The 27,721-nt window shown below is 41.2% G+C and overlaps 1 protein-coding gene across 2 annotated transcripts in view; it reads left to right on the top strand.

The window, feature by feature from the left end:
- Positions 1–7,873, top strand: part of tle5 (TLE family member 5, transcriptional modulator) — a 42,849-nt gene extending 34,976 nt beyond the window's left edge. Inside the window, exons 5-7 of one of the 2 annotated variants that reach the window (XM_071487716.1) lie at positions 1,019–1,081; positions 1,893–1,967; positions 3,554–7,873. In XM_071487716.1, coding sequence (XP_071343817.1) covers positions 1,019–1,081; positions 1,893–1,967; positions 3,554–3,781 — 366 coding nt within the window. In that variant the 3' untranslated portion in view covers positions 3,782–7,873. The remainder of the gene's footprint in view (positions 1–1,018; positions 1,082–1,892; positions 1,968–3,553) is intronic. The other variant, XM_071487717.1, reaches the window with a different exon arrangement.
- Positions 7,874–27,721: the final 19,848 nt, after the last annotated feature.

The following is a 27,721-nucleotide window of genomic DNA, read 5'->3' as shown; positions in this document are numbered from 1 at the left end:
GCGTGTGAGTGATTGCATGTGCGTCCTAGAGTTTTGAGAAAGAGTATTAGGTACAAGCAACTTAATTAATGAGGTGATAAAGGGATTCTGATATGGCTGATATGTGCAAGTGCAATTGTGTGTGTGTGTGTGTGTGTGTGTGTTTGTGTGTGTGATGCGTGATGCGTGATGCAAGATGTGTGCCCCGGTTTGGGAAGGTCATTGCAGATGTTTCCCATACCAATGAGAGTGTGGTTTGAATCACTGAATGATAATTTACATTTAATGAGGGTTTAAAGGATGAGTCTGGTGATATTCTTTATTTTTCTTATTGTCAACAAATCCCAACAAGACCCAACCAGCAATGATTTTATCCCACTAACAGGTATTGCCGAAGTCCTGATATGATGCGTGCAGCGCAGGAAACAGACCTGCTACATTGGGGGAAAAAAAACAGTATAATATGTTGTGTTCTCTTTTTTTTTTTGAGATTTTCATAACGTTTTTTGAACATATTTGAACATATTTCCTCATAGTTTTGTTCAAATTAACACTGCTGGCACAGTTTGTTTCCACCCCCCTCAGTCCATAAGGGTTTGCAGGGGGTTTAAAAACACATCAATGAGCCACACCACTGCACTGGATTACCTGTTGTTTCATTATAATGAATATGGGAACTTTATTTTATTTTGTAATTCATACGCCTTTCTGCTGCTGTAAATACTCACAAGAGAAATAAATGTGTATTCATCAGCACTGAAAATACTCTGGCTTGAGTAAAGTTTGCTAAAAACTATAACTTCTTAGCTGTTTTAGGAAATTACTTAGCCTTCTGAAAAATGAAACTATATATTGTAACCTGTTAAAGGTTAACATTTTAAGAGGGAATAAATGGGCTTAGGGCTAAGTGCCACAGACAGGGTAGGGGAGACAGACTAAGTCATTGTTGGTTTTGGTCTTTTCATGGGATTTGTTGACAGTAACAAAATTCCAAATCGTTCCCATATTATCCTTCAACTAAATAAGTCTCCTTCCACAGGCTGAGATAGTGAAGAGATTGAACGGGATCTGCGCACAAGTCCTCCCCTACCTGTCTCAGGAGGTAATCGCACGCACGCACACACACACACACACACACACACTCACACACGCTGACACAAAGACGTCACTAACCCCCTGACCCTCCGCCCTATTCCTTACATCCTGGAATGAGATCACCCTCATTCCCGCCTCATTACCTCTCCACCTCCGTGACCCCTCTCCCGGCTTCCTTCCCTCCTCTTCTCTCCTCTCTACTCCTCTCCTCCCGTCATTCATCATCACTCGCTTCCTGTGTTCCCTTTCACCTCACTTTCATGTTATTCCTCCCTCCCCCACCTTGATTTTCTGCCATATTCAGTCTGCCCCCTCCTCCCGGTCTTGTCTTCCCGTCCCCCTCCCTTTTTGACCACGCTTCCACTCCTCTCCTTCCCTCTATCCCTCCCTCCCTTTGCAGCCTCCTCCTTCCCACTCTTCTTTTCCTTTATACATGTGTGTGTTTGTGTGTGTCAGCGTAATAAATGGTTGTGTGATTCAGATAAGCCATGCTGTTATCTGCCCAACAGGGGGTTGACCTCCACCCATTACAGCACACCAGCTGACCATACATTCACTCGTGTCACACAAGGCTTTTGAGAGTGTGTGTGTGTGTTTGTGTGTGTATGACTGGATGATAGCTGAATGGTGGTGATGGAGGGGGGAGGGGATCCACCAGAGAGGGTTGTGGTCTCTGTTGGGACTACTGATATTGATCTAACCTTTCCACCTCTCTCCCCACAAACTCTCCTTCCCTTGTTTCTGCTTCAATTTTATTGTCTCCCCCACTTTCCTCCTCTCATATTCACCCACCCCCCACCCTCACCCGTCGTCTCCAGCACCAGCAGCAGGTCCTGGCGGCCATAGAGAGGGCCAAGCAGGTCACCCCCCCAGAGATGAACTCCATCATAAGGGTACGATGTTCCAGCCTCAGCCTGCCTGGGGGTCTTGTGATGGCTAGAAAAGCACAATTATTGATCATTAAATTAAATTGTATTGTTTTCTTTAATGACATTTATTTATTGGCCAATTGTGAAATGTTTAACATCTATGCTTTAAAATGAGTTCAACAAATTAAGTTTACCCTGCTTCTTTATCTGTAATCATTAATGTACTGGTTAATGAAAGTGTGGGTAAATTTGATAGTTTGATACTCATGTGGTTCTTAAGTATTGCAAAAGTCTTCTTATTATGTCACCACTTGTCTAATTTATGCACTTAAGTAACGCATTGATGACAAAGAACAGACACCGGTGATGAAAGAATCTGTGACACACATGCTTTTCAGTTTTTTAAAAACAAAAAAAAACATGAAACATGTTAGTGTTGAGTGAAAATTTGTAGAACAACAATCCTTTAATAAATACCAACTTTGTGAAACATAACATTTATTTGTTGTTCTCAGTGAGGTTTTGTTTATTTAGATCAGTTCAAAGAAAATTTTTATGGGACTACTCCTCTAGGACTATTACAGTGATTCACTACTCTGATAATAATAATTTTATCTCTATAGCACCTTTCATATGCAAAATGTGGCTCAAACTTCTACTTCCATTAAGCTGAGAGACTTGCAAGGGACAGAAAAAGGAAAATTCAAACTTATTGGAGCTCAGGATGAATTATCCTGTAGTCATTTTACTGGAGGTGTAGAATTAGCCTGGCTATCCACTCCATCAGTTTACTATGGGTCTGGTGTTAGCTAGCCTAGCCACTCCATCATTGTGATTCATCTTTGGCCTGTATTAAGGATTGGATCAGTTTTCCTCAGTACTGCGAGGCACATAGATTTATTCAATTTCTGATCACTATCAATATCTTCTTTTGATAACTGCTAATATCACCATATATTCCTACAGGACGTCGAGCATTTGAGCTCTTTTGTGTTTGTTAATGTAAAGCAGAGCTGCTGACTTTGTAGGTGCAGACTGAGCAAGATTGGGCAGCTAGATGCTGTTTCCGAGAAGTCAGTCAGTATTGTCATAAACATCAGCCCACTGATGTGTCATCGTGTTGTGTGTGAGCACAGTGGGGGGTGATTAAAGTGCAGAGGCCTGGCAGTAACAATATGTCTTTATATTAAAATGAAATACACGTGTTTCCCATGGTAGGTTTTTTAATGTCTATTTTTATATGTTTGATTTTATGTGTGTCCTCTGCTGGATTATGGACATATTTTCATTTTAAATACCATATCAACCCCTCCTTCTACATATGCTTCACCTGTTTCTTGGTGTCTAAGTTGGTTTCTTGGGATTTGAGTTAGGTGTGCTTCAGATTATCCATTTTCTACCAAGCATGCATTTTAGCTATCCATCTGTCCTATTGTGCTTGAGCTATTCGTGCTGTGCCTCAGGCGTTACATATTAAACACAAGTTGTGAAATATATTAGGTCTGTGCATTGCAGATTTTGCATATCCTACAGTGTCAGTGTTTTGCAGTGATTTGTGTGCCATATCCATCCTACTGTGTCTAAGTTGTGTCTGGTTGTCTTCCGTGCAGCAGCAGCTCCAGGCTCACCAGCTGTCTCAGCTCCAGGGGCTGGCCCTGCCCATGACCCCCCTGCCGCTGGGCCTGAGCCAGCCAACCCTCCCCGCTGTCACCACCTCCTCCAGTCTCTTCTCCCTCTCCTCCCTGCTGGCCTCCCAAGCCCAGCTGGCCAAGGAGGAGAAGGCGTCACGTGATGGAGTTGACAGCCACCGCGAGGAGGACGGAGACAAGTCTGATTAGATGATATCCCAATTCAGCTCTGTTTTTATCCAGAGACCTGAATCCCCAGATTTCAAGCCCCCTTGGCCTTCAGCCTCTCCCCTGGTCTCCCTCTTAGCTAACATGGGCTTTAATCCCGTCACCACCATCACCACAGCTCCAGCTACAGATCCCTAACCAACTTCCAGAATTGGGGGGAGATATGGCACCTGCCCCTCATGTCAGACCAGTCCTGATTCTTTCATATTTACCATATCTGGATTGTTTCTTTATCTTCCCTTCTCTCTTATTACCATCGCAGTGTCTTTCTCTCTCGCTCTCGTATCCTGTGTAATTTTCTTTTTGTATATTATTAAGCTTTGTTTTTCTGTTTACTTTTTTTTATCGGGACTACTTTCTATTTCTGTTGCTTCCTGCCATCCTGTCGCTCTGTCTCTCAGTTCTTATTCCTGTTTAGTTTCTGGTTTTTATTTTTCTCCATGCCTCTCTTCCTCTCACTCTCCCCCCACCTCTTGCCTCTGTTCTAAGCAGCACTGACCCGTGAGACTGAATGGACTGTACTGTTGGTGTCAAAACAGGCTAAATGTTAAACAAAGGGATTCGTTGGCAAGCTGTAAAACTTGTCGCACACAACACGGGAGTGCTACAAACTCACTTTCCTAAGATAAGGTCTCACAGAGATCAGTAGTGATAATTTCTTTGTTCTTTTCTTTTGCAGTCCAAATTGCATGCGTTCATTCCAAGGTAGAAGTTGGCTGTGAGTTTAAAAGGTGGATTGTTATGAATCTGAGAAATGTTTAAATAGTGATCTAATGCCTGTGCTAAAGAGACAGAAATATTCCTCTTGTATTGCTTTCTACAGCTGCTGCCATGTCCTAACCAAAAACTGCTGCGTGTAGAGCAGAATTGCTGTAATGAGAAGACACCTCCACACAAACTAGAGATTTTGTGTATAATCCTAAATTTATATGGGGAAAGGAAAAGCACCTTCTTAGAGCAAACTTCATGCTGAGAGCTGTCAGACTAGATAACAAACCCACCTTAGTAAGTAATCCCCCCTGACTTACGATCCTTGCCTGACCCTGCGCGATACGTCAGATAAATCCGCCCAACACCTGAACTGAAAGGTGACATTTTCATCAGAAGTTAAACAGAACTGAGGTAGCAACAAAAAGAACAGAGATACCACTAGACTCATGCTGCCTCCCACCACCTTTTTCTTCTTTAATGTGCACTAATGTTAGAGCAGAGACTGAGAGGAGAGAGTGTGCATGTTGTGTGTTTGACAGCAGAGGGCAGCGTGCGTCTTTGAAGAACCGCCCTCGATGGGTTCATGCCTGAGCAAAACAAGGAGGGGACAATGTCAGAGTACAGGCTGTGTGGGTACAAACTTAATAGACTGGTGATATTAATCTCTGCATGCGGTCAGTCCCAGTCTCTGTCATGATCCACTTCTTGAGGAATGGTGTGTGGTTCATCTTAAGGAGCATATCTGTCCCTGCATCAAGACGGAAACACGGTCCCTCCTCAAATTAAGCCATCTGCTGTATATTTTGATTCACTGTGCACACACAGGTCTGGTACATATTCAGCTACCGCTACATTATACAGGTGATTGAACATCTACATACAGCACAGAGTGGGAAATCTCCATGATCTGCAGCTCTGGTCTCTCTGAGCCCTGCATACCTACACAGGTGTCTTCAATCACTCAGTTACTGTGTCTGATTAGACCTCTCGTCAGGTGGCGGCTGGGTGAATGATGTGATGTCACTAAAATCTGGCTGTGTCTAAAACCTCTCTTCATTTGCTGCCTATGGCTCTGCATGTTCCCTCTGCTTTTTCTTTTTTTTTTTGAGTATCAGGACTCTTTAAACTTTACAGTGCTCTCACAGCGGTTAAAACATGTACCATACTGTATAATCACAATGTCCCCTGCTTGATTTCTGACTGTAACTGCATTTTATTCTCCCCCTCTTTCTTCCCTTATTTCCTATCATTTGTTTAATGGCTATCTTTGAATAAAGGCAAAAATGCCCTAAAAGTGCTAAAAAAAAAAAATCAATAAAAAAGATTTCTCACTATAGAGTAACCTAATGACTGTTTATGGTATAGGGAACAGTGAATGAGGGAGTGTTTTCAGACACAGCGTCTGTGTACTATTATTGGTGATAAATAATGAAAGTTAAATATCACAGTCACGTGATAGTGGGATGGATTTTAGAGATGGGACAGATTCCCCCAGAGGTCATTAGAGAACTTAAGATGGTTGTAGGACTGAAGAGTTGTGTGTGAAGGGTAAAAACACTGTGAATTGACAAACTACTCTTTCCATTACATTTGGATTTAATCAGTTTAAGTGATGGACTCTGGCTGAAATGAGGCATTCATGTTTGTTTGGCTTTCAGGCACATCTGTATTATTAAGGTCAAAGTCAGACATATCAGAGCTCAGACTTCCACAGTTTGCCAAACTGTACCTACAATATGACACGAATGCGGCATAACAGGTGTAACAAAACTACTAGAAGTGTGAGGGAGATGTCATCAAGCACAGTTCGTACTCACCCACAGAGCCCTGGGAAAAGGTCTAATTAGGCAGCGTAAGTGAAACATGTTCCCCTGTTTTCAAATGTTTGGGGTGTTGTGCAAACACATTAATTTCCAGCAGAGGTAATCAAACCTCTGACCTTGACGCTGTCGGTCCACAAAGATGAATCTGGAGGTGAACTGTTTTTGTATGATTGTTGATTTGAACACAGCCTGTGCATGAAGTTATATTTTGTACAAACCCCCCTCACACACAGAGACAGACACAGAAACACACAAACACCCTTTCTTAGCCTCCTCTCTCTGTTTTAATGGCTACACCATGCGAGTGAACAGATATGAAGGGTTTCTTTCAAACAGTCCTATTTTCTTAAAATGATCCCTGGCACAATGATGACGCACATTTTATTGCTGAAGTCACATTAAGACATTTGTTCACAAAATTGCTGATTGCTGTAGAAAGGAAAAAAAAATCTGGAAGAAAAAGTACAAAAATTGAATTTAAAGGAATTTCAAAGTAAAATCCTTCATGTGTCGAAAGGTTTAGATGATCCTCTTTTGCTGACATCGGTGGGATGACTCCTTCAATGATGCCCATTGTTGTGTATGTATGTGAACAAGGTGTGTATAAACAGTTGTACAGGTTTGGCCGTCAGTGATAAACCACAGAGATGAAATGCGTTGCTGTTGTTAGTACAAACGCTAACGTGCTATTCTGCTTGTGAATTAAGCTCGCAGCACATCGTCCTCCCATCTAGCTACATACTGTACTTGTCGTAGTGATATGCAGAGCATGTAGACAAAGCGACACACAAACACACACATCAGTGCATGTCTGCAGGGAAACTGAGATTGATTTCTTTCTAGTGGAGACTTTTTTTTTAAAGAATGTTTGGTCCAAATTTTCTGTGATCAATGCACTTGTTTTTTTTTTTGTTTGGTTTTGTTTGTTTGGTTTTTTCTCTTTGTTTTTAAATATGAATTGATATGAACTAGAACCAGAATTACAAAGCTGACGTTATAAACATACAAATAAAATTCTATGTATTTGTTAAAGTAGTAGGGGGTGCTCACCTCTGTATACAGTTATACATAGAAAGCTTTATGTGTATATGGCTGCATCTTCTCTTGTCTGTCCTGGATGATTCTTGTGCTATTGTGTTACAAAACTGATGTGACACCAGGGGGGAAACTGCAGTACGTTGACCTTTTGCCCTTTGACCCCTTTCCTTGTCTCTGACCCCCACCTCCCTTTCCACCCACCTCATCCTCTTTACTCCCATGCCACATTCCCCCTTCTCAACTTTTAGCCCCCATAGCGTGAAGCATTGTAAGCGTTTTGAGCTTTGTAAAGGTCTTTTTTTAAATACTTATTTTGTGTATAATGTAAAACCTGAAAGTGTGTACTTTGGCAAAAAAAAAAATGTTTTGTGTCTGAAATCATAGCTTCATTTAAACAAATAATTAAAAAAAAACAACAAACATTTACTATAAATAATATGAAATGTTCTGCAGTAAGGAAGGACTTCTGGTGCCTTACAAATAAAGTCAATCAAATCATAAACTTTCCTCCTCTTCCTTGCCTCACTTTGAATGTCTCTCGGTCTTGTGTTTAACATCTTACCTTTTTAGGCAGGCACTGGTTCCAGTTGATCTCATCACTGTAATAAAATCAACTTTGCAGAATCTAAAAACGTGGTTTGGCTGTGTGATCCATCACAGTAAACATTCCTCTGCTTATTTTTTGTTGGAGTTCTGTAGTGGTGGTAATGCAGCTGCCAGGAGAAACAGCGGGTAAACTTATGAACAGTCCAACATCTTAGATTTTAGACTTGGCAAAGTGGGGTACAGTAAGTGATTTCTGGATCTTTGGCAAACCCAGCAATGGAGCCTCCCTTGCGCCGCCTTCTCTCCCTTTTCCAAACAGAGGATGCTGGTATTGCAGATGTAATCAATTGCGTTAGATGTAAGCATTGACCTTGGTTTTTCTTCTGTTCCTTCTTACAAACTTCTCCATAGACAAGCTTGCTGCTTCAGCAAGTGGTGTTTTCTGGACTTTCATTGTTTAAAAGTGATAATAGAAACAGTTTCAGGGCATTTTGTAAGTTATTGCAGAGTAAAAGAATAGAGACATATTTTAATGTCTTATAACATTGTAGCATTATAGTTGTTGATGGCCCCAGACAGATGCCCACTTTGACTTATGTATGAGTTTGCCTCTGTGGCTGCTAAACATATGCAAGTAACCAAAATCCCATTGTTCTTATTACAACATCTACTTTTGCGTTTGCCAGGGTTTGAATTCAGCTAAATATCAAGAATTTAGGATCTATGACAAGGAGACTCTTTTAAAAACGAAAACATTCACTGCCCAACAGTTGCATCACCATGCAGCAACACATCAAAACAGCTTTGACAAAAATGTCAGCTGAGACGCAGTTTAGATTTTTGTTGCCGACTGAAAATGACAGAAAACCAAAGGCTATCTGGAACGCAAGACAAGAATCTAAAGGCTTGGTGTGTGACAGAATGGTCACACTTTGAGTTTTTGCATGACATCCCTGTGCAAAAACACATCCCCATACAGTTGGCAGATTCATCTGTTCACATGGATCACAAAGGTATGTAGTTCATCACATACCTGCGTGATCTTGATCCAACAATTCTCAGACGGTGTTTTCTAGACCAAAGATCAAAGACGAGCCTAGAGGTTGTTCAAGAAGTGTTGTCAGATCCAAGTGTTTACTGATTTTGTCTAATAACTACAGGAAAGGCGACTGATAGATGAATTCAAAGAGGATCTGACGCCTTCAGAGTGCCTGAAGGGTTCCTGTAGTTCACAGCAGATCCACCAGGAGGAAGTGTTGATTTATGTTTAGCAGTACCTCTGTACTCTGAGGTGAAACCAGCAGGTAATTGCTCTGAGATATTCTCACATGTGCCCCAGTGTTTGTGTGTCACCGTGGAGGGGGAGCTTCCTGTTCTTTTGGCTGCCTTGATGGAGATTTATCTATTCTGCGCCGCATGTTTGCACAATTGATGTGACATCTCTGAGACGGTGGCTCACAGCCCGTTTGGCACCTGCATATAATCTTCATTTAGATGCTCTGTCTTTTAGTTCGGAGACATAACTTGGTTTGTTGCATTCACAGCTCCTCCTCATTCACACATACACGCACTGATAGGCAGATAGATGCACATGCAGTGGATGTTTTTGTTGATTTCTGTGTGTGTTTGTGTATATGTGTGTAAATGACAGCATTTTCTTCCTCCTTTCCTACTTTGTCTTCCCACTTTTCACTTTCCTTCCCCTTCACTCCCTTCTTTTGTTTGTCTTTCCCCTGTGTGTCCATGCAGGCAGATGAGTATGTGTGCCTGATTGTGTGTGTGTGTGTGTGTGTGTGTGTGTGCTCAGAGATAGAAAAGAGAAAGAGGAAGGCTTGTGAAACCTCAGTGTTCCTGTGGTTGCAGCCCTCCTTCCTCCCGCTCCCTACAGACAGCTCTGGTTCTGACACTTAAATAAATATGAAAGTGCCCTATTTTTCCTCTGTCTGTCTGAGGATTCACACACTCCTCACAAGCAGCGACACTGAGGCAGCAGCAGAGGGATGGCTTTCTCTCATCCACTCTTTTTCAAACTGAGCACATTAGAGCCTGTGGAAAAAAGATAAAGTGCCACGATCACACTCAAGTTGTTTAATTAGTGGCACCTTAAAGGATAACACTGGTGATATTCTATATTTTCCTTACTCTCAGCAAATACCATGGGAAGATCAAAACTGACAAAAAATTTATCCTAACAATAATTATTGCCTAATACAGCTGTGCCATAGAGCTCCTCCGCTGTCCGAGCGCTATTAAAAAAACACATCAATGAGTTACAACATTGCACTCACACCGTTCTGCTGCTGTAAATTCTTACTAGAACAACAAATGTGTATTAATATGCCACCGAAAATAGTCCCTAAAAAAGCTGTTTACTGTTTGAGTGATGCTTAAAACTACAGTGCTCGGCTGTTAAAGGAATTTACTACTGTATGTTTGAGACTCATTTTATAAGACATCTTTGGTAAGACAGACTGATGCATTGTTGCTTTAGGTTTCTTTCTCTTACTATATTATCAACTATAATATTTGATGTGTTATGTTTTTAATCTATGTTTTATTTAATGGTTATTTATTTCCTATGCTTTGGTAATCAGCATTGGTTGATTAAGTAGGGAGTGCTTTAATGCACCAGTGCTTTTTGATCATGATGCAGTCCTCATCCTTCTTTATCTTCTTTTATCTAAAGGTTGAAACAAAAAAAAGAAAGGACTACTCTCTTTTTCTTTTCTTTTTTCTCACTCTTGAATGCCTCCTCTGCTTTGTTTAGTTACTGTTTCAGATCACATGCACATTGTGCTCAGATCTCTGTGTTGGAAGTGTAAACTGATATAACTGAAGTAAACAAGTGAATATGGGAAAAAAAAACAACTTAAAATAAATGAATCAAATCTGAAAAGAAAAAACTCACTGGTTGTTCACAACTCCTTTTTGACACCAAGGACATATTTTGTGATGCCACAGTTGGACATTAATGAAACAAAGCCTGTCAACTTGAGTCCAGCTCTATACTCACATGACATGTTTTTCTCACTGCAACAGAAATCAGAAGTGCTCTTCTCACTCTTTTCCTGCCGTGCACTTCACACCACTCACCTGAAAGCTACACTGTCACTTGCTGCCTCTGCTGCTGGTGCTGTTCATATACAGTAGCACCGCAAAAGCCTTACCTCCACCCAGCATCCACACGTCGGCTCTGAGTGTCGTCATCACTCCCCACTCCCTGAGCTTGACGCTTCCGTGTTGGGAGTGACCAGGTCAAAGCAATGCTGTATATATTCTACTATTGTATGATAATCTGCTCCATATGAGGATTTTAAAGGATTTAAAAGGATTTTAAAGGATCAAAAGTCAAAAAGTTTGGGAAGCACTGCTTTAAAGACACTGTTGGCCTGAAAAATACATAAATGCATGTACACTGTGTACACAGTCCTGATAGGAATGCACAGGGGGCTGCAGTGGAAAACAAGGTTGTGTGTGTGTGTGTGTGCGCGTGTGCAATGATGATTATGAGTCTGAGCAAAAAGAGAGCGACAGAAAGAGTGAGGGAGAAGGGAGAGGGAGAGAGCGACAGAGAGCGAGAAGCGTCTTGATTAATCATGATTGACTCATTCAGAGCCCACTCGTCTTTTTCCCCTCGCTCCCTCGCTCCCTCTCTCCTTTATGGCTTGATTACGGAGATGTACTCTATCTCTCATTGCCTCCCCTCCTTCATCCCTCACTCCTTTTCTCCATCTTTCCTCTCTCTCCATCCGTCGCCCCTCCCCCCACAACCCTCACTGTGCTGGTTTATTCATCCGTCCCCAGGAAAGGAGGCTGTCAATCTCCGCCTGCCGCCTCTCCATCCTCTAACCCGCCGCACATCCCTTCACCCATCCCTCCATCCATCCATCTACCTCTCCTATCCATCACTGACACTCTTTTCCTCTCTCTTTCCTCTATCTCTCTCTCTTTCTCACTCGTTCCTGCCACTTTGAGACGCATATATACATTTTCTCTCTTCCTCTGTTCAAAGGCCTCCTCTATTTATCTTCATTCCCTTTTTTCTTGTTTTCTTTCCCCCTCTTCTGATTTCAAAATGATCTGTCGTTCTCTGCGTGTGTCTGTCAGGCACACTCACAGGAATGGAAAAAAGCAAATACACAAATTTTAATTCCCATTCTTGCTGTCACTCTCTCTCTCTCTCTGTCTCCCTCTCCCTGTATGTCTCTGTGTCTCTCTCCCTCTCTCTCGGCCTCAGCTGGAGGAGCAGTCAGTTTTGACACAGTCCTGTCTAATACAGATGCTTCCAGAGATGCACCATGGGAAATCGTCTCTTGGCCTGCTTTTCTAATCTTCTCTTCTCTCTGTACAGTTCCCCATTGCGCACACACACACACACACACACACACAGTTATGTCATTCTGAGTGTGTTTGTGAGGCATGTGTGTAGGTGTGCACAAGTTTACACATGTTTGTGTGTGTGTATATGTGTGAAAACTACATCTAAATACTGTATCTAAATGTTTGTGTGTGGGCATGCAGACACCGTGTGTGTGTGTGTGTGTGTGTGTGTGTGTGTGTGTGTGTGCAGCAGCTGTTTTTTTCCAGCAGCAGGAAACAGAAAGAGAGATGAGAACTATTCAAACTTTAATGGAGTCATATGAGATACAAACAACTCCTCTCTCTCTTCTTCACCCACTCTGTCTGTCCTCTCTCCTTCACCGACCTTCCTCATCTCCCTCTTTCTCTCTTTTTCATCCTCTCTCTGATATTTTAATCTTTTTTTAATTTTGCTGTAACCTTATGCCTCTCCTCCCTCTGTTCTCTCCTGTCTTTCCTCTCTGCCCTTCTCCTTGCTCATTTTCTATTCTCTTCATCAACTCTCCCTATTTCTCTTACTCTACCTTTTTACTTTTGTCTTTCATCTTCTATCCCATCTTCATGTTTGACTCATAACCACTCACTCGCCTTATCCCTATTACTCGGTCTATCTCTGTCGCACAGTTCTATCTGAGTCTCTCTTGTTCTACAGCCTAATGACTTTGCTTTCAACCAATGCCTCATAATTTTCCTTTTCTTTGTTTCCTTCTGTGTTTCTTTGTTTCTTTGCTTCCTGGGCAATGACTTAGAAAATCTTGGCTCATAAAATTACCACTTGCTCCCCTCTTACCAACTGCTTTTTAAGAACCCTTGAGCAAAGCATGTTAAGGGAGAGTTGGAGACACTTTCAGGAATACACTTGATCATCTTCTTACCGAGAGTAAGATGAGAAGATCGATACCACTGTCATACATGAGCTTTAAAAATGGAGCTGGAGCTGGGACAAGTGTAACTTAGCTTAGCGTAAAGAGGGACAACAGAGGGGAACAGCTAACCTGGTCCTTTTCAAACTTCAACTAGAATTACGGCCTCACTAGTTTCAGATTACATCCCTGTTTATCCAGAGTCATATAAAATTTGAACCATTTCTATGAAATTTTGTTATAAATTCTGGGTGAAGTCTTGAGTAATATTTAAATAGTGTTTTGTGAGGTCACTTTGACCATGACCTTTGACATTTAACCACCAAAGTCTAATCATTATGTCCTTGAGTCCAAGTTGACATTTGTGCCAAATTTGAAGAAATTCCTTCAAGGCATTAGTGAGACATCATGTCCATGAGAATGGGATGGACGGACATACATACATACATATGTACGTATGTATGTATGGACGAATGGACAGATGGACAACTGGTAAACCATATGCCTCTGGCCCTGGCTGTCACTGGCATGGAGGCATAAAAATACACCAACCAGTACGTCTAAAGCAGATTTTTGGCCGTGGTGACTATACAGGCACAGTGGTACCAAAAGTTCCTAAACTCATAATGACAACAAGACTTCAGGAAGCTTCGCACAGTCACTGTGTCTGGCTGTCATTTGCCACAAAATAGTTTGAATACAAAACTCCTTTTGAACCTTTTGAATCATTTCATTTATGTACAAGTCAAACAATTATGCTGGGCTAGGGTAAATACGTTCTTACTCCAGGTCATACACTACAGGACAGTTTGGAGAATATGATTGCTTTTAGCTACACCCAGAAGCCCGCTAACTTAGCTTAGCATGAAGACTGGAAATGTGGAGACAGGTAGCCTCTCTATTAAAGAAGACTTGTTGTTTTACAGGGACTCTTGTCATCTTATCTAGGAGAGACACATCCTCTGCTTTTCTTCAGGTAGGTGCAAAGTTTTTGTACAGATTAAACAAACAACATATAACATGTTTCCCTCCCTTAATGCTAAGCAAAGATCACTAGCTGCCAATTCTGTACAGACTTGAAAGTGGTATCAGTTTTCTCATCCATCTTATAAATAACGACAGTTTACATTTAGTGTTTCTCACCAAAACACACCTTATACATCTTTGAGGCCTGACAGACGTGTCGAAGGCATTCCTGTCTTACTCATCAAACATTTACAAAGTCAATATTTGACACTTTACATGCACGTTTAACCAGCCATTAGTCTTGTCTGTCCTGCCTTTGCTCCTCCCACAATGTTTAACTATTCCTTTAACCCACAGCACTTCTGTAAAGATGTATGGATGCTCTGAAGTTATTTTTCTTGGTTTAACAACAGCAAAACAAATTTCCTTTGCAATCCCAAGTCTTCTTTTCCTATTTGATTTTCTTCTGTGATTTTTTTCCCTTCTCTGTCTCTCTCTCTCTCCCACTCTCTCTCTCCCACTCTCTCCCTGTAGTCTCTCTACCCTCACTGGTAATGTTGTTCAGTGTAGAGCCTTCCCCTGTGTGGTTAGTGGGCTGTTACCCAGCTGCCTCTGATACTTCCTGCCTGTCACTTCCAATCTTGGTGACAACACGCCTAAAACACACACACACACACACACACACACAGCCTCGTCTTGTCTTTTACTGACACACAATCGTTTGGGAAGCGTTATTTAGTTGCCTGTCCAACAGATATGCATAAACACACACACTAATGTTTTTCACACACATACTTTACCACACATACAAAACCATTTGTGTGTATTAGGATACACACAAATGCACACACAGACATACAAAGACGCACACTCGGCTGCAGCTGCACACATGCAGAAAAAAACACACAGTAATGGGTGAACACACACTGGCAGTCATACATGTATGTATATGAGGATATGAAGATACAAGAACATATGTCCTCACAATCACACACATACACACACACACACACACACACACACACACACACACAAACACAAACACACACACACACACACACACACACACACACACACACACACACTCTCTCTACTGGCACACAGCAGTGGAGCAGACTCCCCATTGCTGAAAGCCAAATTCATTTAGCAAGTGCCCTCACTCTCTCTATCGCTCCTCTCTCTCCCTCTCCAGCTCTATTTGCAGCCTGCCTCACTGCTCCTCCTCCTCCTCCTCTTCGTCTCCTGGCTGCCAGAAGAGAAACCAGGCTTTCTTTTTCTCTTCTTCTATCCTCTGTCTTCCTTTCTTTTTCGTATTTTTTCTTCTTCTTTCACATTTGTCTTTAACTCCCTCTCTGTCTCTGTTTTTCTTTGTTTTTCAGTCTTGTCTTCAGTCTTTCTCGTGTCTGTATTTTTCAGTTTTTATGAAACAACACACAGGCTGCAACCACATTGGCTGAGTATTTATGCTGAAATTTCAGCTGAATCTCATGATCTTGTGCATTAAGTCTTCTCACTTGTCATGGAGATTTATTTACTTTGGTTACAGTACATGTTGACAACTGAGATGTGGTTGAAGCTCCACAAACAAGCTCGCAAGAGGACCCCAAGGTTTTTTTTTTGGTTTTTTTTTAATCAAGGTAAATAAATTTATTTATAGTTGCAATACATAGTCTATAGTCACATATGTATTGTTATTTGTATTGTACATATATATATATATACATATACGCATTTAATGATGACAAATCTAACAATTTGTCACCTTAAAGGTTATGCAGATGATCATCACTGCCACTAGATGGTGCACTACAACACCAACATCTCAGACAAACAAATACTTATTTGCTTATATGGTCACAACCCCTCTTCACCTCCCTCATGCTCTCATCAAGGTGTTGTCAAGCCCTGTGAAAGTGGCCACTGAACGAGAGCCAACAAAAAACAATCCATCCACAACCATTAGCCCACGCTAGCATCACTGTGATATGCTCTACAGCAATGCTGACAGTAAACCAGCTAGCCACAGCAACATTTGCTTAACAAATTCGTAACATGAGTAACAGCAAGTTAGCTAACGTTATTATGCTACTGTAGCTGATCACTAATGAAGACAGAACGTTACGGAGCCATCAAGCCACTTACACATGGAGAAGAAGAAAAGCCAGTTCTGGGTCAAGCTGAACCCTTAAGCAGCTCATAGGGCTTTCCACCTGGGAAAAGTCGGATCAGTATTGGTTCAGGATTTAGGAAGAAATTCAGCCTTGTCCACTGAGACCAGCCTGTACAAGTGACAGGCACGCAGAGAGTAAAGACACTGGGGGAGCCGCTAAAAACTTAAAAAAAACTTCATGGATGTTTTGACGATTCACCAGCCGACCGGGATGTGAGCTGGTGATTCCTATTGCCAGTCCGCTTGTGTTCTGGTTTCTTTGTTGGAGGCCTTTTTAGCAAACCGTGGTTTCTTCAGTGGAGGAAATTCTAGACGGTCACTTTTACAATGAACACTGCGTACTCTCACTGTTCCATCATGCCCCATGGTCCCTATGTCTTTATAAACATAAGGAGGGCCAACGGATGAACGGGGAGGGACTCACATGCACTGACATGCACACGCGGCCAGACCAACTACAAGAACAGAGATGCGCGGATTACAACACAAACAAATCAATTATTCTAATCAACATGCATTTCAACAGCCAAAGAACTCCCAACGAGGAAAATATGTTTGAGAACCGGACCAAGACTTTGCAGGTCTAGAATAAAGCACCACTACCAACAGGGGCTGGGGCCGGGATTTGTGACCAACGAGACCAACTTAAATATTAGGGCCGCTATTTAAAAAAAAAACAAAAAACAGAGCTAGCGTTGTGTCTGCTCTGCCTAATCCAATGAAGAAGGATAAAAACCAGAGCCTCAGTATGGATGTGAAATCCAAATAAAATACTTGTGTCCACCATTGTTGTTGTGAAAAATTTGCACAAATTTATGTTGCGCCTGTGAGTGATTCCACTAATAATAAAATGTTGCTATTTTAAATGCTGGTGTGACCACGCCATTATAGCTATTGGCTGAAAAACAAGCTTTTGAGTCTGAGACTCCTGGATTATGGAACATTTTTATTCTTTGTCTTGTTGACCTGCATAACTATCTGAGCAAGGCTGGTTTTTATACCTGGCTTGAATACTGTAATGCACTTTGATCTACTCTTATAGTTTTTAAATGTACTCCATAAAAAAAGGGCTTCGATGTAACTTGTGTCTGCCCCATTCAACAAACACAAATGCAACCACATGGCTATGTTTGGTATTTCAGAATGCTGGAATTTCTTGCTATTTACTCAGTCATTATATTTTTGTTTGCTCATTTTCATCCACATATTTCCACCTGAGGTTTGAGTTGTGAAATGAGTGTCTTTGTACAAGCCTTACTTGCCTTCTTTTCAAATATAATTTCATTCTTTGAAGTAACTACACTACTTCTTGCTGGTGCAATGGCCAAATGTTGCCATTGGGATCTGTGAAGAAAAAAAAAAAGTATTGTTATGCATAAATCCGATGACCCATATATCCCCTGACAGTAGCCTCAGTACAACAGAACACAATTTAGTTCCACGCATTTTGAGTAAAAGGCCTCACTACTATAAAGAACAAAATGGCAGGATGCCCCTCACCTGGTCTCTGTCTGCTGTTGTAAGATATTTTGTGAAACCTAGGAAGTGCTAACTGAGTACCAAAATATCTCCCAGAATTGAAAAAAAAAAACAGATTGCTATTGCTATTTAATAAGATGATGGATATTTTTTGTGCGTTTGATGTAGAATTACATTTTATATACTTCAGATATAAGTGTTCCTTAATTCGTATCTGTGCCTTTTCAATCTTCACGCTCCTCTTTCTGTCACCCTCTGTCTATTTTTCCTCCAATAACTTTATTCCTGCTGGGTTTATTCCAGACCATACACTGTTAGGAGAGGGGTTTATTTTCTTTGGGGCCCTGCAAATCTTAGAGGACTTGCTGCTGCTAAAAACCAGAGCTCACTAGAGCTCTTTAGATTTTGCATCAACCTGATCAAGCAGTTTAAGTCAGCTAAAACAGTATCCATTTTTAATTCACTTCTGAAACTCTCATTAAAGGATTGATTTCTGCATTAGCATCTTTTATTGATTCTTTTTGACCTCACTTTTATGTACTATGGCTTTTTGCATTGCTCGTGCACTTCTTGCCTTGTGGTCTCTCCTTCTGTTGTCAGTTTTGTTTTTACTCCTCTGTAAGTGCTTTGAACCTACAATGCTACCACAGCTACAACTACAACTAGCTAATTAGCTTTGGTTAATTGTTCTCTCCAGCATCAGTAGCACCAAATTGCCAATATCAAGCTATAAACTTTGGAGGAAAACATAAACTTGAGAATAAAAAGGTGTGAGAGAGGGAAAACTGTGCAGCTGAAGTACAGATTGCACAAGACTGACCTGGTATATTCACACTGAGGTCTAGAGATCGTACTGAAGTGTTGTTTGCATGTATGATATGTGTTGACAGTTCATGGGTTCATGACCAGGGCCCGTCCAGTCTATCACTCCAGCCTCAGACCCCGGGCCTACCTATATCCCATGGCTCTGTCTGGTCGGCCCTGTTGTTTCTGGAAAGCACTTTCTCCATGATCCTCATCACTAATTCATCCGCTTACGACCTCCATCCATCAGCGCTAGCTCAAGTATGAAAACACCTCAGGCTATCTCACTACAGTAGTGGCCTGGCTTCCTCCTTCTGCTGTGAAATCCATTCCGCTTCTTTTCTTTTTCTCTGATATACCTAAGAAAAAAAACTTCTTCCTATCTCCCTTTGACTTTTTTCTCCCTTCAATTTCTCTTCTGCCACATCTCTATTTCTGTTTCTCTTGTTTTGTTTTCTGCCTCTTACATTCTCTGTTTAACTGTTTTTTTCCTCTTTCTTTTGTCCAGCTCTCTGCTTTTCATTTCTAGCAGCATTTATCTGTGCTCACCCCTAAAAGCAAACATTACAGTGAGTGCCAATGACAAGATAATGGTCTGCTTGTAGTTAGTCTCCTAAACACATTAATGCTAATGTTAGATTCTCTCAGCCCCTCTGTGTGCTTCACAAATGTGTTCCTGCCAATATGTACTTCAGAGTTCTAATTTTTTTTTGGTTTACTATTTTTTTCCTTTGTTGTTTATCTCCAGCACCACTTCACATGGATCAAGGTTACAAACAGGCTGAACTGCTGCTCATACCGTGGAAGGTATTAAGTCATGTTATGATTTTAACACATTTTTTATTTTTTTTAACATTAGGAGATTTATTATTTGCAGTGTTTTTTCAAAGAGTATTTTTTTTCTCCAGCGACAGTCTGTGGAACCATTCCATTCTTTTGTATGACTTCATAAATACATGGTTGTCAGCCTGTAAAATGTTTGGTTTGCTCAATTGCTGGAATGCTGATTCTTTGGTGATACGAGTGTTTTCAGCTGTCATCTGTGATATCCAACCCACTGTTACCCCAGCCCACATCCCAACACTTAGAAATCTGTTTGGGTCTGTCCACACTGGTTTTTATCCACGCTCCCACTGGGGTTTGAGGGATGTCAGTGTCTGTCTGTCTGCTCGGTCAATCCACCACTTTGTTTAGACTGAAATATTTCAACAACTATTGGATAGTTTGCCATGAAATTCTGTGCAAACATTCATGGTGTGTAGAGGATGAATCCCAATGATTTTGGTGATCCTCTGATCAGAAGTTTCAGATTGAGGTCTTGATGAAGCCAACATGGAAGGAAATGTGTAAACACTACGGCTGTCCTGCATACCATTTTTGAAAGTCCGAAGCTTCAGTGACCTTACCAGGGAATATGCATAACCCTGAGAGAGACGAGGACAAACTGGGCCTCATTGTATTGATGTAACTTCTAAACCTGTCATGTGGCCACATGTCACTGTCCTGGTGTCAGTGCTGGTAACATTAGATGAGAGCAAAATTATCACTAAGATTATCATTAAGAAGTAATAATAATATATATTTTTTTTTACCTCATGGGCTATTTGGTATTTTGTATTTTTGTAATAAAAATAATAATAATAATAATAATAATAATAATAAACACAGTATCTGACATCAATTGCCAGGCATTGGATCAGCCCTAGTACACACAACCCTGCAACATCCATGATAAACCAAATCAAAACTAATTACTATGTTTTTTCCAGCCTTTCATGTTATATACACATCTATTAAAATCCGTAGTTTCAGTGTGAAACTTAAACAGAAAGCTAAAATGTATTGATCTATTGGTAGCATGCCCGGGTAGTCAGCTTTTTCTGGTTACCTGTGCAATAGAACATTAAGGACTGCATGTGGGTGGCTATTAGAATAAACCGTTTCTCCACAGCGAATCCTCTGTCAGCTGAATTACTCAGTTGTCAGTAGTAAATATAGCAGGCTTTAGACAGATGGGATGAAGATGGAAAGCTACATTTTTTAAGAAGCGCCCAAATTGGGCTCTTGGTCTGTGTAAATGTCTGCCTCCTTCGAATCTGCATTTCTGCTTGTCTTTCCTCTTTTTTTCCCTCTCAGCAGTCTGTTCTTACCTTCTCAACAGCACTTCATCCCTCTTGCCAGCTCTCTTCCTCTTGTCCTTTCTCCCTGACTTTTCATCCTTTCCTACTTCACTTATTCTCTTCCTTTTTCACTCAGTCAGTTCGCCCCCACCATCCGACCAGTCCTCCTACCCTTCCATCCTGCAGTCTCTTACTCCCTTTCTTTCTCTTTAGTCCTTTTCCTCCCTGCTTTCTTCCTTCCCCTCCCTCCCTGCAGACAGCCATATGCAGCTCTGTAAATGGCATGGTGCTGTGTGGTTGTGATGTGGTCTGACTGTGGTCTGTTTGCACTGCCGCTGCGGTTCATTCTGCTTACCAGCCTGCTGCTTCACCCTGTCTGGACCCGGATGGCTGGCCGGCTAGATGGTTGACTGACTGACTGCTGCGTAATTGCGGCGGTAGAGCAAATGCACGCGCGCACACACACACACACACACACACATTTACACACTACCTCTACCTCAAGCCTGTCATAAACTATCCTCGTGTGTCACTGGAGACACAGACCAGCCATCAGCGTCCTGGTGCTGCTCTGTTCCCAGCTTAAAGCTGTTGTCTCAATACTCTATCAATACCACCAAAGACCATTTATCATCCCATAATTGCAACCTGCAGAAAGCTGGTCAGTGATAAAGCTGAAAATGATTAACGTGATGACTCATGCTACTTTATGTGTTAGTCCAGCTGATGGGCACTTTGATATATCTGTGAGAGGGAGAGGGTGCAGTCTGTGTCTGCACGAGAGTAAGAGTGTGTGTTTAGCTACATGTAGATATTAGACAGGTAGATCTCCATAAAGTAGAGTGGTTAATCAGCAAAAAATAAAGGAGATGATAAGAAAAAGGGGAAAGAGAAAAAAAGAAAATAATCCAGAAACAAAGACAGCAAAAGTCTGAATGAGAGGTTTTGGATAAGAACGATAAGGTGATGTTTTTGTGCTTAAATGTGTGTTTGTTCGTGTTCGTTTCACCGTCTGTGAGGAGGCAAGAGAGAGAAACCGAGTCAGACAGGGAGCAGACAGAGAGGCAGAGAGGAAGAGGGAGCAGGAGGAGGGGTGCTGCCAGAGGGGGAATGTTGGAACATAGAGCATGCTGTGTTGATTTGATTAAATTCAGTTCTGTTCTATTTGCAGTAGGCCTAGTTACTCAGCTATATTTGTACAGCGCTGTCTGCTGAGTTTTAACAACACCGACACAGATCTCCGGGAGAACGGGAGGCCTGGGATTAGACTCCGAAATACACTTCTAAAAAGGATACACCAAGTTTTTGGGGAGATTAGCCCCGTTTGTCAGTTTTATGGTTTAACCATTGCTACTGATATCAAATTAATCCACGTGTCCCCCCGGTTTGCTCCTGTGCTCGGTGCTTACACTTTAACATAGACTATGTAGCAAGAATAGACGAGTAACAATATCACAAATTGAAAAAATAAGAATACGAAGCTGTGCTAAATATATAAGCTGAGCAGGTTTTTGAACACTAAGAGACCAGTTAAACCAACATAAAGAGATATAAAAGTAACACATTAGTTTAATAGCAACGAATACTCCTTCATCAGTCTTGGAGGTAAGAGTGGTGGATAATGTGTGTGGCTAAACGTCACCAAGGATGAAAATGTTACAACTCACCTGAAATGGGGGGGGGGGAACTAAAAGGTAACAACCACCTTCTAGCACTCCATATTATTTATGCTGAGGTGTTGTGAAGTGAAATGTGTGTTATTTCACTGGTCTTATTTTGTTGGAGTGTAATCAATTGATTGACCCACTGTTTTGCGTCATTTTTAGCTGACGTTTGATGTAGAATACTGCCAGCAAAATCTGTGCGTAAAGTCATGAATATCTTATGTACTATGTCTCTGCTTGCTAATCTGACATTCAAATATTCAGACAAAATCATGGTTTTTGTAAATATTAGTGTATTTTTTGTCCAAAATGCACATATCTATATTATGATATAACAGAAGCTTCTTCGTCCTCCTCTCCATTCCCTCACCTGCCCACTAGCTGTCGTATCCTCTTGCTTCTGCTCATAACTTGACCCTATCATCTGCTCACCCAGCTGCATCTCCTCTGTAATTCACTCCAGTATTTAAAGAGGACATGGTCGCAGTCTCTGCTAAATTGTTTGTTGCTCCAGTCAGGGTTTGAATTACAGAGGAGATAGGGGATTCTGACCCCCCGATAAAGTCTCGGGCTACCCCAAAAGAGATAAAATTATTAGTTGATACATATATCCTTCTTATCTGCAAAAAAAAACATTACAATATATTTCCCATATTCATGCCTAAAGAATCTTGTAATAAGATTTCAGACACCTCTAAACTGGACCGTACCATTTCTTAACCTTGACGTCAGCTGTATGTGTCATCTACCTGCCTAGTGGCTCACATGCTCACATCCACACTCTTGTGCGTCACGCAAGAAAATTGAGACACTGTCGGTAAATGCAAGTAGCAGTGACTAATTATCGAGCTCGTTTAATACACTTTATTCTCTTTCTTTAACTTCAGTGTTTCTGAATGAGATTTTTTAGTTTAGTATCTAAACGCTAATTTTAAATAGTTTTTAGCCTTTGCCTTAAGTTACAGTTTAGCTAGATAATGTTAGCTAAAATGTTGGCTTGACATTTTATTAGCAATATAATATTGGTGTATTTTCTAATTTTAACAAACATTTGTGCTCATTCATGAGCAGTGAGACAAAAGCTTGTTGTTGAGTAACTTTCTGTCACTAATATAGAGTTTATTACTTCATTTTAAGTATTTTTGTGGCTGTGATAGTTTAGTGGGTCTTTTACCTTTTTGATATTAGCTTTTGAAACATGCATCCCCTTTGTTTTACCTGGTTGGCTAATTTTTGAAATCCATGTGCTCTGGAGTCTAAGTAATTGTATCAGCAGCGGTGGGAAGTAATTAAGTAGGCTACTTTTACAATAAGAACCGTACTTAAGTACAATTTTTAGGCGCTTGTATTTCACTTAAGTATTTCTCTTGTATGGTACTTATACTTCCACTCCACTACATTTATTTTACGGCTTTAGTTACAAGTTACTTTTAACATGATTTTACACACTTGGCAATATACAGTAACAAGCTTTTGAAATAGAACTGTAGAGTTGTTAACAGCTTCACCAAACAGTGATTTTTTTTTCCCCTCTAAAAGTATCACTTGGTTACATTTATAAATAATAAATGTTCAAATGATCCAACACATTTGTACAATTAGTGATCAGTACTACGACGTAGTCATGAGGAGGCCATGATGGTCGGCTCTTCACTTGCCTTTATGTGTAAGGCTGTTGGGAACAGCTATGAACACTTTATCTTTAAAGACATGGATGATGTATTGTATAGATTGTATGGTTCATTTCAAGCATGGTGAACCCTTAGACAGTGTAACCATCTCTTCATTTGAAGCGCTGAGACCCTTGCAGCCGCTCGCCATACTGGTGCCCAAAAACAGGAGGCAGAACAGGAGGCTGAAAAAGGCTCTCAGAGCTGAAAATCCAAGACATATTAGCTGTTAATGATGACGGTTAGCAGTACAGTTAGCAGCCAGTCAGTTTGTGTGTATTACACAATATCTCTACTCTGCAATGTTGTGACAAAGTACGACAAACATTTAGCAGATGCAGGCAGATAGAACAATAATGCAGCAATGTGGATGCTTGTGGCCTGAATGCTCAGTCTTGCCAGTGAAATCATTGGGGCCTTAATAGAACCAAATGCTTCCTAGAGAGTTCAATAAGCAAATATGTCCTGAAAACAAATCCAATTCTGAGTGTAACGAGTAAGAGATTTGAAAAATATTACTTTCTAACATAATTCAGTTTAGGGAGCTGAAATTAATTTCATTCAGTTGAGTGTGGGATTCAGAGCTTCGCGGAATGTGTTTATGAATCTGATGGGTGGACGGATGGGGCTCGGTGAGTCAGTGTGTCGATGGTGAGTGTATAGCGTTCTGAGTCAATGTCTGGTGACAGCTTGGGAACAGTCAGCCAGCCAGCTCCAGTCCCAAGGGACGCTGAGACTAGGTCACACACACACACACACACACACACACACACACACGTACACACACAAACAAACACACACACACATAGAGCACAGACTGGCTTGATGCTCACTCAATGTCACTTTGACATTTACTCTCCCAGGGAATGCTGCTGTCACTGAGGACGATGTGTCATAAAATGGAGGCAAATTCTTACAGAGTTACTCAGTAGTATTTCCATACAGTCATGTGTGATATGTAACATTTACACAATGTTTATCCTAACAAGATACTTAAAGGGTCATTTCACCCAGAAACAAGTAGGTCATTTTTCATTTGTGTGCTCTTTGTTTGAGGATGATTTCCAGTCTGAAAGAAAAATCCCAGAGTTTATGTCTCTTTTAAGATCTGTTAATAGTTTCCCCTTTCAAAGTGATGGATGTGGAACATATTACACAACCATTTTTAGTCGCACGTCCCGTGTCTGCTGCCAGAAACTCATCCGGCTAGGGACACAGCGTCACTTTCTATCAAAGTCACACACACACAAAAACCCCACACATATTATATAAGATATTTAGCACATTAACACAACTCTCACCCTTTTCTGTCTCATATGTGTCTTAAACACGCGCTCTTTTGCATTCAGACCCCTCCCATACAATTTATATGATGCAGACACGCCCAGAAGGTCACACACACATGCATACACACTTGACACACACATACATACACACGCACACACAGTCTCCCTGGCTGACCATGATGTCCCAGCTTCCTGCCAGATGGTGTCATTTGGCCAGGCAAGGTTGCTCTGCTCCATTTGTCTGCAAAAATGTCTATCCTACCAAGTTATTTTCAGGGTAACCTCACCCAAATTATTCAAAAAAAAGAGACTTCCCACAAGTGGTGCCTAACCATACCGATATGTTTGGTTTTGCTGAAAGTTTGAGGTATCTACCACTGGCTCTGTGGCTGAATTGTGTTTGTGATGCTGAAAGCTTTGGGAACATTACATTTGAAAAACGAAACAGGAACATTCTACAAACAATGCCACTGTCACTGTGGTTAGTCCACAGACCTCAGTGTTGATGGTTAGCTGGAAACATTTCACCCACGGATGGATTTCAACTGGTCAGTGCTTAAGACTGAATGCAAAGTTCATTGTTTCCTTTCAGTTCCCTGCGACACTTTGACTCCTGCACTTCCCTTCCCCATCAGTCTTTCCTGTCTGCATCCCTCACCTCTGTCTACCTCATTCTCCCTCTGATATTCATGTTCCTTTCACTTCATATCTGTCAGCTCCTGATGATACCATTTCCTTCGTTCATTTTACCCTGTCACAGATACAGTTGCCACAGAGAACAGGAATGTCGGAGCTGAGGTGCGTGTGTGAGGAAAACTGTGGGCAGATTAAACTCTCTCTCTCTCTCTCTCTCTCTTTCTTTCTGTGTGTGTGTGTGTGTGTGTGTGTGTGTGTGTGTGTGTGTGTGTGTGTGTTTAGTCTCCAATCAGGAAAGGGTTAATATTGGGATGGGGTGTTAAGCCCAGGTGGAAAGCTTTTAGTTTCTCATCTTAATTGGCATGACATGACCCAGGAAATGTGCCAAGGTGTGTGTGTGTGTGTGTGTGTTCATATGTGTAGTGTAATGTGCGTACCTGTCTGTGCATAGACTGGTGTGTGAACATTTGCCTGCAGTGACACAGCAGACATGCAGTTTGTGTTCCTGTCTGCATGTTTGTGCTGCTACTTCTATGGTGTGTTCATTTCTATATAAAGTGCATTTATTTGAGTGCATAAAGGTATGATCATTCACACAAACAGACACACTGCATATGTGTCTGTGCACAGACATGCATGACAGGGCATGTCAAGGCTGTAGGCGCCACAAAGTAGAAACAACATCCAATGTCTTTATCTTTACCTCCATTAAGGTCAAAGCTGAGCAACAGCAGGAAAGCGTGAACATTTCTGCACGTAAAGCAAATGTTGAGGGAACGTTACACGTGAGTAAGACCTTCAGAACTGGCTGAAGGTTGAAACATGCTTCCTCACAGAGATGCAAAATCCACTTTAAGAGTCAAATTCAACTTTCAAGATGCTTTAGATATAAGGGGTTATTTTTTTCTCCTTTTAAAAGATATCTCCCGTTTATTTCAACCTGGTGTATTTCCCATACACTGTAGGTCTATGAGTCATGCTAACTTTGCTTTTACCACTTCCATTGTAGAGATTCAGGGAAACGAGGATTCGTGCAGAACAGCACATATTGGAGCAAGCTGTGCAAGCCTCCTACAGCTTTTTCAAGGTAATGATTTTTACACAAACCATTTCAAACTTTTACTCTAAATCTGAAAAATGCAGAGAGTAGCTGCCTGGAGCATCAGTTATGGCCACATTTATGGGAAATACTCCAGGTTGAAATAAAGCACGGCTTTGAGATGAGGCGCAGCGGCTTGGTTAAAGCCTGATTCTTGATTAGTGTATAATGCCCTTCTCACCCAAACACTTGAGGATGGTCAGCTCATTCAAGACCATGTGGATTCTGGCGATTGGGTCACAAACTGTGAATTGGGCCTTTAACCCAGCAAGGATTTGGTGGTGTGGGACACTGAGCCCTGAGCTGCTGTCTTAAGTTACATCCATTCTTTGACAACAAAGAGAACAGAGAGAGAAAAAATGACACAATCACCAGGGGAATTTATTTCAGAACGGCACCAAACAAGTGAATAAGAATTTGAGCCCAAGATAAAACATTACCATAAAACTGCCTTTTTATATATTCATTACACAAAGAAAACATCCTGCTGATCTGTGCACTGAGAACCAAGTTAAACCAAGATAAAGAAGTCAAGAGGACAGACAAATAGATCCAAAGCAAATAACTTTACATTGACTTCTATAAGGTACCACTGAGCCTCATTGCCATAAACGACTCTAAACACACAGAGCTGCAGAGGCTGACTAAAAAAAGTAGAAATAAAGAAGAAATTGGAGCTGTAATGAAA

The sequence above is a fragment of the Trachinotus anak genome, unplaced genomic scaffold (assembly GCF_046630095.1).
Source record: "Trachinotus anak isolate AG129_WGS33_773 ecotype Australia unplaced genomic scaffold, CSIRO_AGI_Tana_v1 ptg000010l, whole genome shotgun sequence".
In the NCBI taxonomy this organism is placed as follows: domain Eukaryota; kingdom Metazoa; phylum Chordata; class Actinopteri; order Carangiformes; family Carangidae; genus Trachinotus; species Trachinotus anak.
The sequence above is the reverse complement of the archived record's forward strand: the minus strand, read 5'-3'. Positions and strand labels throughout refer to the sequence as shown.